Source organism: Panthera tigris, chromosome A1 (genome assembly GCF_018350195.1).
Source record: "Panthera tigris isolate Pti1 chromosome A1, P.tigris_Pti1_mat1.1, whole genome shotgun sequence".
Lineage (NCBI taxonomy): Eukaryota > Metazoa > Chordata > Mammalia > Carnivora > Felidae > Panthera > Panthera tigris.
Genome location: NC_056660.1, coordinates 89,848,813 through 89,866,311, shown reverse-complemented (window position 1 = coordinate 89,866,311; position 17,499 = coordinate 89,848,813). Strand labels below are relative to the sequence as shown.

At 43.2% G+C, this 17,499-nt stretch overlaps 1 protein-coding gene across 3 annotated transcripts in view; it reads right to left on the bottom strand.

Moving 5' to 3' along the window:
• The window catches only part of RNF130 (ring finger protein 130), a 140,186-nt gene extending 123,137 nt beyond the window's left edge, over positions 1-17,049 (bottom strand). For all 3 annotated transcript variants that reach the window (XM_042981944.1, XM_042981950.1, XM_042981937.1), the window contains exon 1: positions 16,774-17,049. In XM_042981944.1, the coding sequence (XP_042837878.1) occupies positions 16,774-17,020 (247 nt within the window). In that variant the 5' untranslated portion in view covers positions 17,021-17,049. The remainder of the gene's footprint in view (positions 1-16,773) is intronic.
• Between the last annotated feature and the right edge of the window lie 450 nt (positions 17,050-17,499).

Genomic DNA, 17,499 nt, shown 5'->3' with positions numbered 1-17,499 from the left:
CACTGCTTTACATCAAATGCAAAGGAAATTTTCCAGCCCTGGGCATAACATTCTCCTCAGCAGTGTCAGTGGTAGCTAACCACTTAACTTATAAGATAATGGACATTTCTTTGGCTCCCTTTCTCTCCCTGTCAGTCCTATTGGCTAGTCAGTCTTCTCAGCACCTTTTGCTGAAAAGACTATTCTTTTCACCCACTGAATTGTCTTGGCATCTTTGCAAACAGTCAATTGATCTCACTTCTATTCCACTAATCTGTAGGTCTATGCCAGTACTACACTGTATTGTAGTTAGGTTTTGAAATCAGAAAATGTGATCCTTTTAATCTTGTTCTTTTTCAAGACTGTGTTGACTAGTCAGGGTCCACATGAATTTTGGAATCAGCTTGTCAATCTCTGCAAAAATCCCCCTGGTATTTTCTTAGGGTTATGTTGAACCTGTAGGTCATTTGGGGAGTATTGCCATATGAACAATATTAAGTCTTTGGATCCATGAATATGGGATGTCTTTCTACTTATTTAGATCTTTAATTTCTTGTGACAATGTTTTATAGTTTTCAATGCCAATGCCATTTTAAATACTATTTTTTAAAAATTATTTTCTAATTGATTGTTCCTGGCATAGAGAAGCACAATTTACTTTTTTTGTATGTGTATTGATCTTGTATCTACTGACCTAAGTTTACTTGAGTTAACAAAAGAAAATCATCCTGTTATAGGGAATAAGAAATTAAGCTTTACTGATGTTTCCTTATGGATTAACACTGGCTGCTTTTCTCAATCCATGTCCAGATGCTGTGTGTCTCCTATGGTACCGAAGGTGTCCTGAGTGGGATCCCACAAATGAAAACAGGATAGCCGTGACTCCCTTCACATGTGTGTTTGCTTTCACAGTATTGTCAAATAGCTGCATTATGTGGATTTACAGATGAGACCATCTACTTTTAAATAAATCATCCCTCATCAAATAACACAAATGCCTTAAAAAAAAAACAACTGCAAACTAAAGCCAATGGGCAGAACTGACATTTCTACTGGTGTACAAGCTTTTTTTAGCCACCCTGAAAGGGCAAAAAAAAAAAAAAAGAAAGAAAAAAAAAAAAAGCCACGCCCCAAAAAACCCAAAAACACACACACCAAAAAACACCCCCCCCCAAACTCCAAAACCCAACTAATCAGATTTGTAAGAGAAAGCCAAAAAGTTAGAAATTAACCTGAAGACTATTAGAAATACAGATTTATTACAGCGGGTAGCCTAATGAAGGCCAAGTGCTGGGCCTTAAGAAAGTATGTCAAAGAACATCAAGAATGTGGTACAACATTCATAAGTATAAAACATATATTGGGGGTACCTGTATATACACAACCAAGAAAGTCTGTGCTCCCATACTATAGGGAACAGGTTAGTGCAGGTAATTGTGCACACAGGGAGGCCTGTTAGGAAGCCATAGTCTAGATGAGAAACTAGAATAGGTTACAGTTGATGTGGGGAGACATGGACACATTTTAGAGATGTTTAAGAATCCGGATCAACAAGAGTTGGTAAGTAATTAGGTATGGTGGCTGGGGGTCTAAAGAAGATGTCTGAGTTTCTGGCATAACACGGGGTAGAAGGTGGTGCTGTTGACTCAAACAGCAAACATTGGAGGAGGAACAGATTTTTGGAGAAAGGATGATGAATTGTCTTAGACAAACGGGGCCTGAAAGAAAACTGAGCAGGAGGTAATAATTCCCTTCCTAAGCACACCCAGTAAAATGCTACATGTGTAACCAGACTTGTAGGAGGTGTTTATGTCAGCAGTAATTGTAACAGCCACAAAGCAGGCAACCTGGTGTCCATCAACAGAATGGATAAACCATGATATATTCATGTACTGGGTCATTGACAAAACTGCTACATAGAGCAACATGAGTTCACCCCACAAATCAGTGATGTGAGCAAAAGAAACTAGTCACAAGAATATACAAGGAGAGGGGCACCTGGGTGGCTCAGTCAGTTAAATGTTCGACTTTGGCTCAGGTCATGATCTCGTGGTTTGTGGGTTCGAGCCCCGCATTGGGCTCTGTGCTGACAGCTCAGAGCCTGCAGCCTGCTTCAGATTCTGTCTCCAGTTCTCTCTGCCCCTCCTCTGCTACTGCTCTGTCTCTAAAATAAATAAACATTAAAAAACAATTTTTTTAAGAATACACAAAAATTGTACCATGATCTAGGTACACAAAGTTAAACAGGCATAATCTGTGGTGTTCAAAATCTGGGGAGGGAGGGAGGAGGTGAGTGACTGAAAGGGGGCTTCTGGGGAACTCTGTGTAGCTGGTTATACTCACTTTCTTGACGAGATTTGGGGTTATATCAGTGTGTGCACTACGGTAATTCACCAAGCTGCAGACTTACGATTGCGTATTTTTCTGTGTGTGTTACAGCGAAAATGTTAATTCAAAAAAATCTGGTTATCTCACTCCTCAGGTTAAGACCCTTTAACAGAATTCTGACTCATGCTACAACATGGATGGACCTTGAGGACATCATGCTAAGTGAAACAAGTCAGTCGCAAAATGAAATACTGTATGGTTCCACTTTTTTGAGGTTCCTAGAGCAGTCGAATTCAGAGACAGAAAGTAGAAGGGTGGTTGCCAGGGACTGGTGGAGGGGGAAACAGGGAGTTACAGCACTGCAAAACAAAGAGTTCTGGAGATCTGGTTGTACAACAACGTGAATGCATGTAACTGTACACTTAAAAATGGTTAAGATGGTAACTTTTGTATTCTATGTGTTTTACCATAACTAAACATTAGACAAACCAGGAAACCCTTCAAAAGTTTTATTCTTCTTGAGATACGGTCAAAAATCCTAACACAGCCTAGTAAGTACTGACCCGCTTTTTCACCTCTACCGTGTACCACTCTCCCCCTTATCCTCCAAAATTTCTCCTTTCATTTCCTCCAGCACATTAAGGGTTTTTTTGTACCGTTTAGTCTTCATATAGGCTTCCCTGGCCTGGAATGGTCTTCCTTTCTCTGCCCATCTTAATATCTGCTCATGCTTTAGTCTCAGCATTAATATTTCTTCAGAGTATCCTAGACCAGGTCAGCTCTCTCGTTTATGCCCTCTTGACATCCTGGTACTTTCCCCAAGAATTACTAAATTTATTTAAGCCTTTATTTATTTGAGAGAGAGAGAGAGAGAGAGAGAGAGAGAGAATATGAATATGAGTGGGGGAGGGGCAGAGAGAGGGAGTCATAGAATCTGAAGCAGGCTCCAGGCTCTGAGCTGTCAGCACAGAGCCTGACATGGGGCTCAACCCCATGAACTGTGAGATCATGACCTGAGCCAAAGCCAGATGCTTAACCGACTGAGCAACCCAGGCACCCCTCCCCAAGAATTATTAACAATTACTTGGGTTATTATCTGTTTAGTGTCTGTTTGCACCACCAGACAATATATACCAGACAATATATATGCAATATACAGGTGCTGACTTACCTTGCCTCCCCCACCAGACAGCATGCAGGAACTTCCTGTCCTGCCTGCCACACAGTAGGCACTTAATAATTATTTGCTGAATAAGTATGGAAGCAGCTGTCCCACCTGAGTTTAGGGTTTCTGATCGAGATGAATCGCAGTTTGGTGACACACAAATGAGAAAGAGCATCACTGACGGTGGTCATTGAGGAATCACAGAACGATATTAGAAAGTAACCTGTGTAAATAGCACTCCAATGTTTACAAAGTGATGAAGATGCACTGTGCAAGTTATGGACGTGTTAGGAAACTGCTGACCCTTGGCAAAATTTCAGAAGTTATTATTAAAGGAATAACGTAGATACTGAGAAGAGAAAGCTGTAATAATAGGGTGCTGGCACAAGCTGGTTATGTATGGGAGGCAGAATGATGCTCCCCACCCCCCCGCATGTCCCCATCCTAATCCCTGGGACCTGTGAATTCGTTAGGTTACACAGCAAGAGGCAATTCAGGTTGCTCTTCAGCTGACTTTAGAATAAAGATTACCCTGGACTGTGAGGGTGGGCCTAAGGTAACAAGAGGGGTTTTAGGTGTGGAAGAGAGAGGCAGGAAGTCAAATAGAGAGCACTTTGCAGATGCTTCACTACAGGTTTTGAAGACAGAGGAAGGGCAAGAATGTAGGCAGCCTCCAGAAGCTGGGAAAGTGAAGAAAATGGATTCTTCCATAGAACCTCCGGAAGGAATGTAGGATTGCCAATGCCTTGATTGTAGCCCAGTGAGATCCATTTTGGGCTTTGCACTTCCAGAACTGTAAGACAATAAATCTGTGTTTTTTTAAGCCATCTAGTTTGTGGTAACTGGTTACAGTGGCAGTGGAAAACTAACACACTACGGCTAAGCCATGAAAGATTCACTTCTTTTCCTTCCTTGCCATAGCTCCTGACCTAGCAAATCAGGAAGAGAGTAAATAAGATGTCTTTGTTTTTTCCACCGAAACACTTGATTACATCATTTAAGATATCATAACACTAAAAAACATGCACCAAAGGCAAAGTCAATGAAGTGAATTAGAAAACTCTGTGGAGTGCCCACACCCCCAAAGTGCTGATAAATGGAACGATGCCATCTTGGAAGATTCTGAGCAACACACTACAAGGGTCTGTTCATTAACATTCTTCAATACTTTTATCAATAACTTAGAGCAGGGATTCTTAACTCTGGGATTATGGACCACCTGGGACTGCAAAAAGTATCTGAACCTTCTAAACCTTACTGAAAATTTTATTACTTACATAATTTTTTTTATTTTTTTTATTTATTTTTATTTTTTGGCAGAAAGCTCTATGGCCTTCATTAAAGTCTTAAAGGGGATCCATAAGTCCAGAAGGTTACGACCTGACTTAAATGAAGATACAGAAGGTATGCTCATCACATTCACTGGTGACACAAAGCTGCTGGAAAGAGTAAAGACTGCGGTGACAAATCAGGATTCCAAAAACATCTTGAAAGGTTGAATGAACAGGCTACATCCAGTGAAGATAAAATCACACAGCTTAGGGCAGCCTCTGGAAAAGACTCAGAAGGTTTAATCAACAGTAAGCTCAGTATGAGTCAGTAATTAGGGCTACCAAAATAACTTATATGACTCTCGGCAGGTGTCCAGCATGATGGAAAAAAAACCCACTTCTACTCTCTTCTGCTTTGGTGAAACCAAATGCATTACTGTGTTCATTTTTGGGTTTCTTCTGTATTCATTTCCTAAGCCTGCCATAACAAATGACCACAAACTTGGGTGACTTAAGACAACAGAAAATGTACTGTCCCACAGTTCTGGAGGCTGGAAGTTGAAATCAAGGTGTCTTGGTTCCTTCCGTAGGCTCCAAAAGGAAAACAGTCCCATGGCTCTCTCCTAGCTTCTGGGGCCCAGAAAGCCTTGGTGTTCCCTGGCTGTGGCAGTGTAACCCTGATCTCTGTTTCCCTCTATCTTCCTGTGGCTCTTTTCACTGTGTGCCTGAGTCCTCTCTTCTCCTTATAAGGACACCCACATTGGATTTAGGGCCCATCCTAAACTACTATGATCTTATCTTGATCCTCAACTACTTACATTTGTCAAGATCCTATTTCCAAATAAGGTCACACTCAGATTCCAGGTGGACATTAACTTTTATGGGACATTATTCAACCCACTGCATCCTTTAAGTGGAATACCGACAGACAAATACACTCTGAAGTTTACAATACCATACTCTTTTTTAATTTTTTTAACATTTATTTTTGAGAGACAGAGAGAGACAAAGCATGAGCAGGGGAGGGGCAGAGAGAGAGGGAGACACAGAATCTGAAGTAGGCTCCAGGCTCCAAGCTGTCAGCACAGAGCCTAATGCAGGGCTCCAACTCACAAACCGTGAGTTCATGACCTGAGCCGAAGTTGGACACTTAACTGACTGAGCCACCCAGGCATCCCTACGATACCATATTCTTAAGAGCAATCAAAAGAAACAGAGATATAAAACCAAAGGGTTAGAGGGCTTGAGTCAAACAAGGAAATTAACTATTGCCTACAAATATCTGAACCAAGTTTTTTCCCCAGATGAAAAACTTTCTAACATTGCTTTCCAGAGATGAATGTGATAGATTTCTGTCATTCATTTGTTCAAGCTTAAGCTGTACAATCATCGGATAGGAATGCTGAGGCTTCGGATGGGTGGCTGACTTGAGAATCACTGATGATCAAGCTATATAGCTTCAGGATGGTAAGCAGGGGTGAGATAAGTGGCTGGAGCCACTGGAGGAGACCACAGGGAGGGAGCTCAGATTTCCATTCTGAGGATAATGAGAAGACCGGAAGGGGGTTAAGCAAGGAGTGTTACGATTTCCTGTAGAAGCTTCAAGATTATCCTGGCTACTGTAGGGAGAAAAGACTGATGGAAGTTAAGAGAAAAGCAGAGACCAAGAAAGGGTAAGAGGGGAGAGCTGCCCATACTGAGAAGGCAGGAGTGAAAATGACAAGTCACACAGAAATATGTATATCCTGCAGGTAAACTGTGGAGGGAAGATCAGATGTGGAATGTGAGGAGAAGAAGCAAGGATGACCCTAAATGTGGACAGTGATGTCATTTGTTGAGATGGGGAGGATCAGGGAGCAGCGGTAGCAGGCTGGAAGGCAAAAAAAAAAAATGTATCAAAGGCTCCATCTGAGGTTTCTAAATCTGGAGATGTCCTCGAGACATTTAGGTTGAAGATACCATGCAGACAGAGTTGAATGTGTGACTCTAGGCTCACAAGGGAAGACTAGGCTGAAAGTAGAGGAAGACACAACAGCAGGCACTGGAGAAAAAGAAAACTGTTGCCTTAGAGTTGTCCCACTTCTTTAGGAGTATTTTGGGGGTGTACCTGGCTGCTGGCTCAGTCAGAAGAGCATGTGACGCTTGATCTTGGGGTCATAGGTTTGAGCCCCATGCTGGGTGCAGAGATTACTTAATAAACAAAAAAATTAAAAAAATATTTTTGTATTACTGAGCATAGTTAAGTGCCCATTTGTTTCTGCTTAAATGTTATGTTCTCAAACCCTGGTCAGCTGCGTTGTTCAGATTTTCTCCAGCCACATTCAACTGCATGGTGACAGGAAGCACAGAGACGGATGGTAGTGGTTCACCCTGGATTGACATTTTGCCAAGTGAGTGTGATACAGAACAGAGGAAAAAGGGATGATTAATGTGAAGAATCATGGACTCTACATCAAATAAGGAGAGAAGTGAGAAGCCCAGAGGGGGCTGAAAGAGCTTCCTCTATCCAAAATCAGCCAAAGGACAGGGTCATGCTATGCTGAATTCAATTAATGCTGAGGCCTTATCACAACTGACTGAGGAGGAAGGTAGTTGCCAGAAGAAAGGGAAACACTATGAGCCAACATAGTAGCTACTATCATAAATTAGTTTAGGGTCTACAGACTTAGATCTGTTTATAAAATAAAAGCAGTTAATTCAATGGTAGCGTTTCCTGATTTCATGGTCCATCAGTGGCTACTAAGCAGGAACTCTCTGGAGACAGTGCTTAGTTTCTAAAGAACCCTGTATTTTATAGCAAGTCACTATAGTTGGAGAAGACCTCAGATGCTGGGAAAGCAGGGAGCTTCTGCAGAAAAGAGAAAGGGGTGGGCACAGAATTCATTTGCAGTGTGGATGGGTGAATGAGTGGGAAGCTTACTGTACACACACAGAAAAGAAAAGACAAACTCACCCAATGGCTTACAGTGAAGTATACCTGTCCCATTCACTCCATTGTCCTAGGTCCCCCAAAGCAACCCTGTTTTTAGTTCTTCTAGTGGTCACCTTCTACGGTTCCACAAAGGCTCATCGCCATTGTTTCCTGGTTTGTCAATGTAAGACATTATCTGCGGATTTATGAGGCTACAAATCAAGATTCTGCTCATTTAGGCTTCTCCATTTTCCCTCTTCCCTGATTTCATTGTTTCATTATTTTCCTCTGTGGTTCAACCTTCCCAGTGTCTGCAACTACAGCCGTCCTCCTGAATGCTCACCCAGTGAGATGAAGTCACTGGCCCTTACCAGCTCCTGACATGCCTTTTCTCTCTTCCATTTCTCTACCTTTGTCATCTATTTATAGTTACAGATGCTTAAGGTCGAAATGTTTGCTTTCTCTTTCTTCTGCAACCAATAGGGCCTTCCACACTTTAACTACAGATTGATCTTAAACACTGAAAACCAACAAAACCACTAAAGCACTAATATCATCATTATAAAAATGTTACAGAACGGCCTGTGTTTGGATTCCACTTCCCTTTCTAGGATCTGCTAACTGCTCACAACTGTGTCACATTTTAGTTGTTTCACAATTGGACCAACTGTCCCTGGTCTTGGAGTTCCTCTTCTCTTACTAGGGAAAAACATGTCCTTTTAATTTTATGTCTAGTATCTTCCAGTTTCCTACTCTGACCATGGCTTGGAATTCACTGTATTTTTTTTTTTTTTTTGAAGCTTTGGGAATAAACAAACACCCAACCTGTACACACTTACTTGTTCCCTTCGGGAAGTATGACTTTTCCCCTATGAAGGTTGTGTACTGAAAATTAACCATTTCAAAAAAAAAAAAAAAAAAAAAAAGAGAGAGAGAGAGAGAGAAAACAAAAAATGTCTCCCAATGATCCAATCAATAGAACACAATCATTTTTATTTTTGCACATTACTGAGTCTTAATCCACTGTAAACAAATTTAACACAGTCACAGTTCAATCACTATATGTTTATTTTTGTAGGATATACCTTGCTTTCACAATCCCCTTTAATGGCTGTGTAACTTTCCACTGAGTGGATGTATCATAATTTATTAAACCCACTCGGGAAGCAGTACAAAAAAGTGGTTAAAGTATGGATGCTGCAGTCAGACAGACCTCCAACACATCCCAGCTCTGCTGAATCCCAACGGCTATACAGCTGGTAGGTTACCTCTCCTGCTTTCATTCACCCAACACTAATAACCAGTCCCACCCTACTATGTTCCAGGTGCCACGCTAAGCACTGTGTACACACCGGTAGACACAGCAACAGCATCCCCGCCCTCATAAACAAACAAACCAGATATATAATTTCCAATCGTATAGAGGGCTCTCAAGAAAAAAGACACTAAGTGAGAGACTGGAGAAGCCTGAATTCACATCCACAAAATGAGGACATGGTACCACCTAGGGCTGTTATTAAATGACAGTCCATGTATAGTACAGTACTTGGCACCCTTCTCAGCCCACAATACGTGAAACAATATGTGTTAAGTACCTCACTGCCTGGGGTAAACCAAGAGCACCAAAGCAGGAAACACTCTCTCAGTGTGTCCTTCTTTCCTTCATCAACAGAAATCCTACACTTTCTCAAGTCTGAGTTCATGGCTAGATATCTGATGTGGGTCTTTTCTATATCCATTTCCCTCCTCAGCATGTTATTTTCTTTTACCTCCTTAAACAAGCTATCTCTACAATAGCTGTTTTAACACCCTAATCTGCAACTCTAGCATTTGTTCCATTTCTGGGCCTGTTGCTACTGCCTATTTTTGCCTGGTTATGGGTCATAGTTTCCTGTTTCTTAGCATGCCCAGTAATTTCTGACTGGATGTTGGTCTTAGATTTTATGTTTTTGGGATCCAGATGTCACTGCATCCCTTTCAATATTGTCGAGCTTTGTTCTGGACCAGTTACTTGGAATCAGTCTGATCCTTTTCAAGTTTGCTCCTAAGCTTTGTTAAGTGGAGTCCAGAACAGACTTTCATTTAGGGCTGATTTGGCCTCGCGTGCATTAGGCAGTCTCCCTACACTGATCAGTAAGAGTATGAACTATTCCAAGCCCTGTGGGAACTCCAAGAATTCCCCCTGCTAATTTCTGACAGTTCTTCATAAAATGTGCAGATCAGTACTCTGGCCAAAGACCCGTGGGGACCCCTCACAGCTCTCCAGAGTTCATTCCCTGCGCGACTCCCTCCTCTCCCTCCTCTCTCGTATTTTACCTCCTTGCATACTCAAGTCTGTTCAAACTGCCTTGGCCTCCTAGAGCTCTGAACTCTGTTTTGGCAACACCAGGTTCCCTCTGGATTCCCCTTCCTTGCACTGCAACATGGCAACTCTCCAGGCCGTAAGTAAGCTGGGGCAGTCATACAGCTCCACTGTTTATTTCCTTTCTCTCAGGGATCACTGTCCTGTACTCTTTGTTGACCTATTTCTAAAACTGCTGTTTCATAACTTTGTCATGTTTTCTAGTCATTTAAGGTGGGGAAGTGAACTGGTCCCTTTTACTCAATTATGGCTAGAAACAGAACTAACCAAGCTTGACTTCAAATTTCCACATTTTCAATGAAACTCTTCTAGACTACAAGTCCAAGTCATTTTCCACTTTTCTGGTCTTCATGCCATTCACGACACAGCACACTAACAGAGGCCCTACAGTATACTCTGTCCATCAAGCCCCCCCGCCACTCCCACCCCTGCCCCCAACACCTTCCTACAAAGCCTGCCATCAGTTTCACTACCAGACTCAACACCGCTAGACTGAATGCAATCACAGATTCCAGTGGCTTGCTAGTGCCAGGCACAGTCCTAGGTGCTGGACTGAAACAAGGAAGACATTGTCCCTAACTGCCAGGAGCTCACAGTTTGTGGCAATGTAGAAATCAAACTCTCAGCCATAAATTCATAACACAGTTTTCAACGGGGAAAAACTAAGGTAGAAATGAACTTTTAGCACAAAGATCATCAAACATTTTCTTAAAGCTCCAGAGAGTAAGTAGCCTAGGCTTGCAGGCCACATAGACTCCTCTGTCACAACCACTCAGTTCAAAAGCAGCCAAAGACATGTGAACAAACGGCTATAGCTGTATTCCATAACTGTGTAAAGTAACAGGTGGCTGGTCCCCCGGGTGTAGTCTGCAGACCCCTTCTTTAGAACAACATCCACCAAAACAGCCTGCACCATCTTCTACAATGGTATGTTCTGTTTGTGCCATCCAGACAAGGCCCTCCTAGGCGGGCAGTGCATACAGCGCCTTCTGCACAAACTATAGCACTTGTACAACTCAAGCACAGAGTAGGTACTTACTGTTTTTTTCTTTTTTTTTTTTTTTTACTTATGCTGCTTTGCATTTGAAGAGCTCCCTTTGTTTTACTTAAAACTGCTTCCAACAGTAAACGAAACTGCATTTGCAACAATTCATAGAAAATAATAAATGTCTAGTGCATAATATAAGGATGATAAAACAAGCAAATGTTGATGGTCCTGAAAAACAGTTTCATTTTGCAAGTAAGTCAAGACTACCATATACTTAAATACTCAAAAGAATCTTCTCTGGGGACTACCCATTCATCCCACAGATGGCCTAAAACACTACTAGACTTCTCTCTTGAAAAATATCTAAAGAGAGAGTTCACAAGCACATAAAAAAGAATGGCCTCAAAAGAACTTTCAATTGTGGTCAAAATTCAAGTCTATCTAGAAAAGACAAAGATTTGATACACTGCACATCTTTTTAAAATTGATCAATCAAAAAGATCTTACAAAATAAATCTTACAAAATAAATGCTAAGTGTTTCAATTTGTTTTCACTGCTGCACAATATGTGTGTGCATATATGTACACCAACGGATAAACATATGGTGATGTGACTGGTTTGAAAAGACGACCACTCTCTTTAATAGGTATATTCTGGCAGGTTTGTTCAAAAAGATCTGTCCTTGGGTGCCTGGACGACTCTGTCAGTTGAGTGTCTGACTTGATTTCGGCTCAGGTCAAAATCCCAGGATTGTGGGATGGAGGGAGCCCTGCATTGGGCTCTGTGCTGAGAGCATGGAGCCAGCTCGGGATAGTCTCAGTTTTTCTCTCTTTCTCTGCCTCTGCCCCTCCCCTGCTCATGCACATTCTCTAAAAATAAAAAAATAAGATTTGTCCTACCACTTTATAGTCACACTTCAATCAAGGTGGAGGAAACTTAGAAGTCATTTAATCTAACCTTCCTTCAAATGAAGGATTTTTCTTTTATAACTTTCAAACAGTGCTCTGTGGTTTGTCCATCTTTTTTTTTTTTTTTTTTAACGTTTATTTATTTTTGAGACAGAGAGAGACAGAGCATGAACAGGGGAGGAGCAGAGAGAGAGGGAGACACAGAATCCGAAACAGGCTCCAGGCTCTGAGCTGTCAGCACAGAGCCCGACACAGGGCTCGAACTCACGGACCGTGAGATCATGACCCGAGCCGAAGTCGGACGCTTAACCGACGAAGCCACCCAGGCACCCCGGTTTGTCCATCTTTTAAAAATCACATTCAGAATCAAACATAAACGAGAGGTGTACCTGGCCTCATGAAGCAGGACCAGTGCTGCCCAGGAACCAGACACCCAAATTCAAGACGACTAGAGAGGGTCTGCCCTGCAACAGGCAGCTAAGCTTTGTCTCCCTTCAACTCCTTTTAATGCAGGTGATTTTTTTTTACACCCCAATTCGGGGCTATGTATTTTTTCCTATTCACTTTTTTTCTTAGTCTCAACCCACCATTCCACACACTGAGATCCTAGGGATTCAGCAGGTCAAATAGATCATTTAAATATGCCATGTCTTTACCAAAATCACTGGCACAGCAATCAAAGATCTTCACAATGTGAAGAACAGCAGAAGGAAAAACTGAAGGCAGCAAATATGAACACAACCCTTATGGGAAGCTTTGCCATTAAGAGATATAGAGGATGGGATGGTAGCAGAAGAGTATTTGGTGGGAAGGTCAAATGTGTTTTTAAAAAATATTCAAATATTTATATGCCAATGGATCATCCAAAAGTGAAGGAAAAATACAGTGTGTGAAACCATTTTCTCAATTGTAAAATTCAATATAAATATATTGTATATATCTCCTTTATCTGCTTGCTTAGTTATTTATGTTAAAATCTGGGTTTTAGAACCTCCAGCTCCCTTTGAATTCTCTTTCCTTTCAGAGTCCCTGTTCCCAGGATCATACCTACTATTTCTCTGAATATTTTGAAATCTCTATATCTAGTAGTCCTTGCCTTTGCCATTATGAATTCTAACATTACATGATGGCTTTCATCCAAGGTCTTATTTCCACATCAATATCCTTTACTCTTTATCAGAATTTAAAAAACCATGTTCAGGTTTAATGGATTCATCCAAAAGAACTACTTTCTTAAACCTAAAAACCTAAGTTTTGCTTTTTTTTTTTTTTTGTATCCATACGGTTAGCAAGATGCCCCCCTTCCCCCTTCCCCACAAAAGTTGATCATTTGGTAAAACTGTTAAGGCTGTAATATCCAATCCTCAAAATTTCTATGCAAAGCAAAAAGTGGCTGATACCAGATTCTTCCCACCAGCACATCTGCATATACAATGACATCATCAACACTGGTCCTTCTCCTGCCCAACCCCCACTCCAGGCTCAGACAAAAAGTTAGTGTGCACAAACACAGAGCACATTTACAATGTCTGCTCCCCAGTAGGTACTAGCTAGTTTACATTTGTTTCTAGTTCTAAGCTCACCCTTTGAGTAAGCAACTCTAATCTGCAAATAAATACAAAATATGTTCCTTCAAAGGCCCCATTCCTAAAAATGAATTATCAGTAAACATATGAAATCTGTTAACACCAAACAAATGAATCTCCATTCTATTCAATCTGCATTCTATTTAGTGACAAAGAATACGTTTTCAAAATACACTTATTGTTTTATAAAGTTTAACACTTTCTAAAAATGTACTTTTAAAACACCAAAGAATCTAAAGAAAAAGCTGTCTATTTGCCCTTTAAAGGTGTAGAATAAATAAATTTCATCCAGTTATTCATACATGTCTAATTGATAGTAGCACTACAAAATAAGAAAGGTTTCTAATATTTCACAAACCAAGTCAGAGATTTAAAATGAGTCATCATGTTAAGCTCTAGGAAAATGTGAAATTATTTTGTCTTTATATTCATTACTACCAAACACTTATCCTAAAAAAATGCACCTTTGTTAATTTCACATCTAGGGGTGCCTGGTTGGCTTAGTTGGTAGATTATGCAACTCTTGATCCCAGGGTTGTGAGTTCAAGCTCCACACTGGGTGTAGAGCCTGCTCAAAAAAAAAAAAAAAAAGATAAAGAAAAAAAAATTTTCACATCTATTGCGCCCAGCTACTTCTGCCAGGAATTCCATCTCGTAACATTTTTTGCTTTGTAATTTGAACATTACTTTGTTTACTGTCAACACACAGGAAGTCCTCAATAAACACGCTAAGATTCTCTTCAATTCAAAATTATAAGAGCATAAAAGGTCATAAGAACTGTAATATTTTTTATTAAAATATAAAATTTTGAAATTCACTAAATCAAGAATAGCCACTTTTTTTTAACTGAGGTATAACAGATGTAACGCAAGTAATCGTAACAGACTTATACCACCATTGTTGTTTTTAAGATACATTCCCAAGTTCCTGCTGCAAAAGTAGGAAAATGTCCTGGATTTCATGATTTACAGGTATACGGATGTATAAAGGCCCTAACTAGCACTTCAGGAAGAAGAGGAATTTTCATCTGTTTTGTTCACTGCTGTTGCCCCACCACCTCTCCAGTGGTACACAGGATTTCAATTAGTTATTTGCTGAACTGAAAGCACCTATGTGTGCAGACCCCTCAGTAGGAAGTCAGACCCAAACCACCTGTAGGACCTCACCACTCACACCATGAGAAAACATGCAGCAATCTCATGTTGTGCAAATAGAAAATGAGCTCCTAGAGAATGGAGAATAGGGAGAGAAGACAGACACTGAAGGCAACCGACCCCAGACTCAGCGTTCACACACTGCCCTGACATGTTCACATTGAGGGGTGTCTAAAACCTCACCAATTTAGACATTCATTCAGGTTGACAAGTCTCGTTTTAAGAATGCAGGGACCATTCATACCTGTCAACAATCTTACGAGGTAAATATGTCATCATTCCATTTTGTGGAGGACACTGAGGTTATGTGGCCAATTTACTTTCCCAGGGTTACGCAATGCTCTCCTGGTGTCACATAGCATATGCACAGCACAACTCAGAACCTTTACTTGTACAGTGATGCTACCTCCCCAGGGATAAGGAAACAGGACTAACCTTCCTCTACACATCAGTTGCATGTTAGTTCCCAATACTCTTCTGTTCAAACACCTACAACAAGAGTTCTCAAAGACGGGGCTTTTGTTTGGGGATGACAAGCAAGCAACAAGTAGTTTTACAACATGGGACCCTTTGGAGGCAAGAATCTAAAGTGAATATCGTGGATTTGGGGTGCCCGAGGGAACCAAGCCCTAAAGACAAACCAAGTATTTCAAAACCCTGCACGGGGCCAACTCTTGCTCCAGAACAGCTTGCCTCTCTCTCTTCCTCTTCCTCCCCTTCCACGTGACCCTCACGGTTCTCCGCACCAGAAAATAGGCTACCATTGTTAGTGCCATAGTTTGGCAACATTATGTGATCCAACTACAGTGACTGGCACAGAACAGGCACACAAATATTTACTAAATGAACCAAAGACCAAAGTTGTTTCTGCCCGCAAGCTGGGACCCTAACTGCCATTTTTAACAAAATGGAGATGAGAATGCACTTTAAGCACCTGACCGTTGGTGTAAATATGAACTTTTACAAGGCACTTCTAAATTGGGGGCAAACTAGAGTGAAAGACCCACGTGATTCTTTTTCCTCAGTACACAGATAGCTTAGCACTTTAGCACACACAGATCTCAGAAGAGGCATGATGTTTTAATATTTTAGAGTATAAAAACAAACATCATTACCTTATTTAGACTGCCTTGTTTAGGTCATCTTAACATGAATAGCAGCTTAAAAAAAAAAAATCCACTCTCAGCATTCTCAGGATGAGTGTGGGGGTGGAGAAGATAGCAGACATTTTCCAAAAAGTTCGCAGTGGGCAAAAGAAACAAAAAACAAAACCCCCCAAAAAATATCAAAAGGAAAAAAAGGTTCCTTTAAAACATGACCAGTAATTTATACAAATATACGTTTTGTATACAAATAACTAAACGGAGCCAGTGTTTATAGGAAAGCATGAGCATACGCCAAATGGCTTCAAAGACAATTCTTGAAAATTTTATCTATTTCCCCTTCGGTCAGCACCCATGCCCTGAAAACTTGGCTACTAGTTCCAATTGGTATCAGATTCTTCATAATGTGAGATTTTCAGGCGTCAAATTACAGTAAAACTACTGGGGCAGAACAGGAGCCAAAAGCAACAGGGAAGATGCCCATTTTCCTCTACCAACCTCCTCCCACTTGCCACTTAAGAAAAACGGCACGTTTTTACGTTAGAAAAGGGCCTTCATCCTTCGAGATCTAATTCAGCGTTAAGTCTGGGATTTCGGGAACAAACCTGCCGATTCCAAAATGCAGGTTAAGACCTCCTCCACCATGAATTAGTTTTGCGCTCTTCCACCACCTCCTTTGTCTGAACTGTCCCTGCAAACTCGCAGACCCATGCCCTCCTGTAAACAAGCTACCTAAACGAAAAGGAACGTTTTCTAAGTCTTTCTAAGAGAAGAGGAACCCCCCACCCCCACCCCCCACCCCCCAAAAAAGCGTCTGGAGCCTCATTCCCACCCGTGGGCAGGCCGGGCTGCACACGACGGAAACCTGGACCCCGGGGCCGCCGGCCGAGCGGAGCGGATCTGCGAGTCCGGCCGGGGTGGGTGGGGGCGCTGAGCCCGCCGCCCCCGCGCCCCGGCTCCCGGGGGCCGCCGCCCGCCCCCGCGCCGGCTCCTTCTCTCCGCGCCCCGGCACTCACCTCCGTGGATGGGCAGCGGCGCCAGCACCTGGCCGCGGACCTCGGCCTTGGGCGAGTCGAGCCCGTAGCGCCCGCGGTCGATGCGGAACGTGAGAGGGGCGCCGCGGCCGGGCTCCTGCACCGTCACGTTGATGAGCGCCGTGTAGTACTCCTGGCTCGCGTTGTCCGCCCGCGCCGGCCACAGGCTGCAGGTCAGCAGAGCGAGCGCGGCGAGCCGGGCCGGGCCCGCCCGCGCCGCGCCGCTCATCGTCCCTCCGGCCGCCGCCGCCGCCGCCGCTCGCGGACCGGGCTCCAGGGCCGGCGCGGAGAGGCGGGGCGGGCGCGGCCGGCGGTGCGGCGGGAGCGCGCGCGCGCGGCCTGCGCGGGGCCGGGCACGAGCACGGTCCTCCTCGGCGCCGCGGCCCCGCCGCTCGCCGCCCTCACGTCTGCGGCCCGCCCGCGGGGACGCGCCCATGGGGCCCCTGGGCGAGGACGGCGGGTCAGGCAGCTCGCGGTGGTCTCCTCGGGGCCCCCTGAGGGCCGTGGGGACGGGCCCACTCCATCCCACGGGTCTGGTCCCGCCGACTCGGGGGCGCCTCGCTTGGCAGCGGCGGGGTTTGGGAGGCGGCTCCAAGAGGATGCGCCTGAAGCAGGGTCTGTGAAACACAAAGTCCCGCTAGCCCGGCTGCCGCCTCCGGCGCGCTCGCCGCCGCTCTGCCCAGGCCCCTCCCGGGGGGCCGAGCGGCA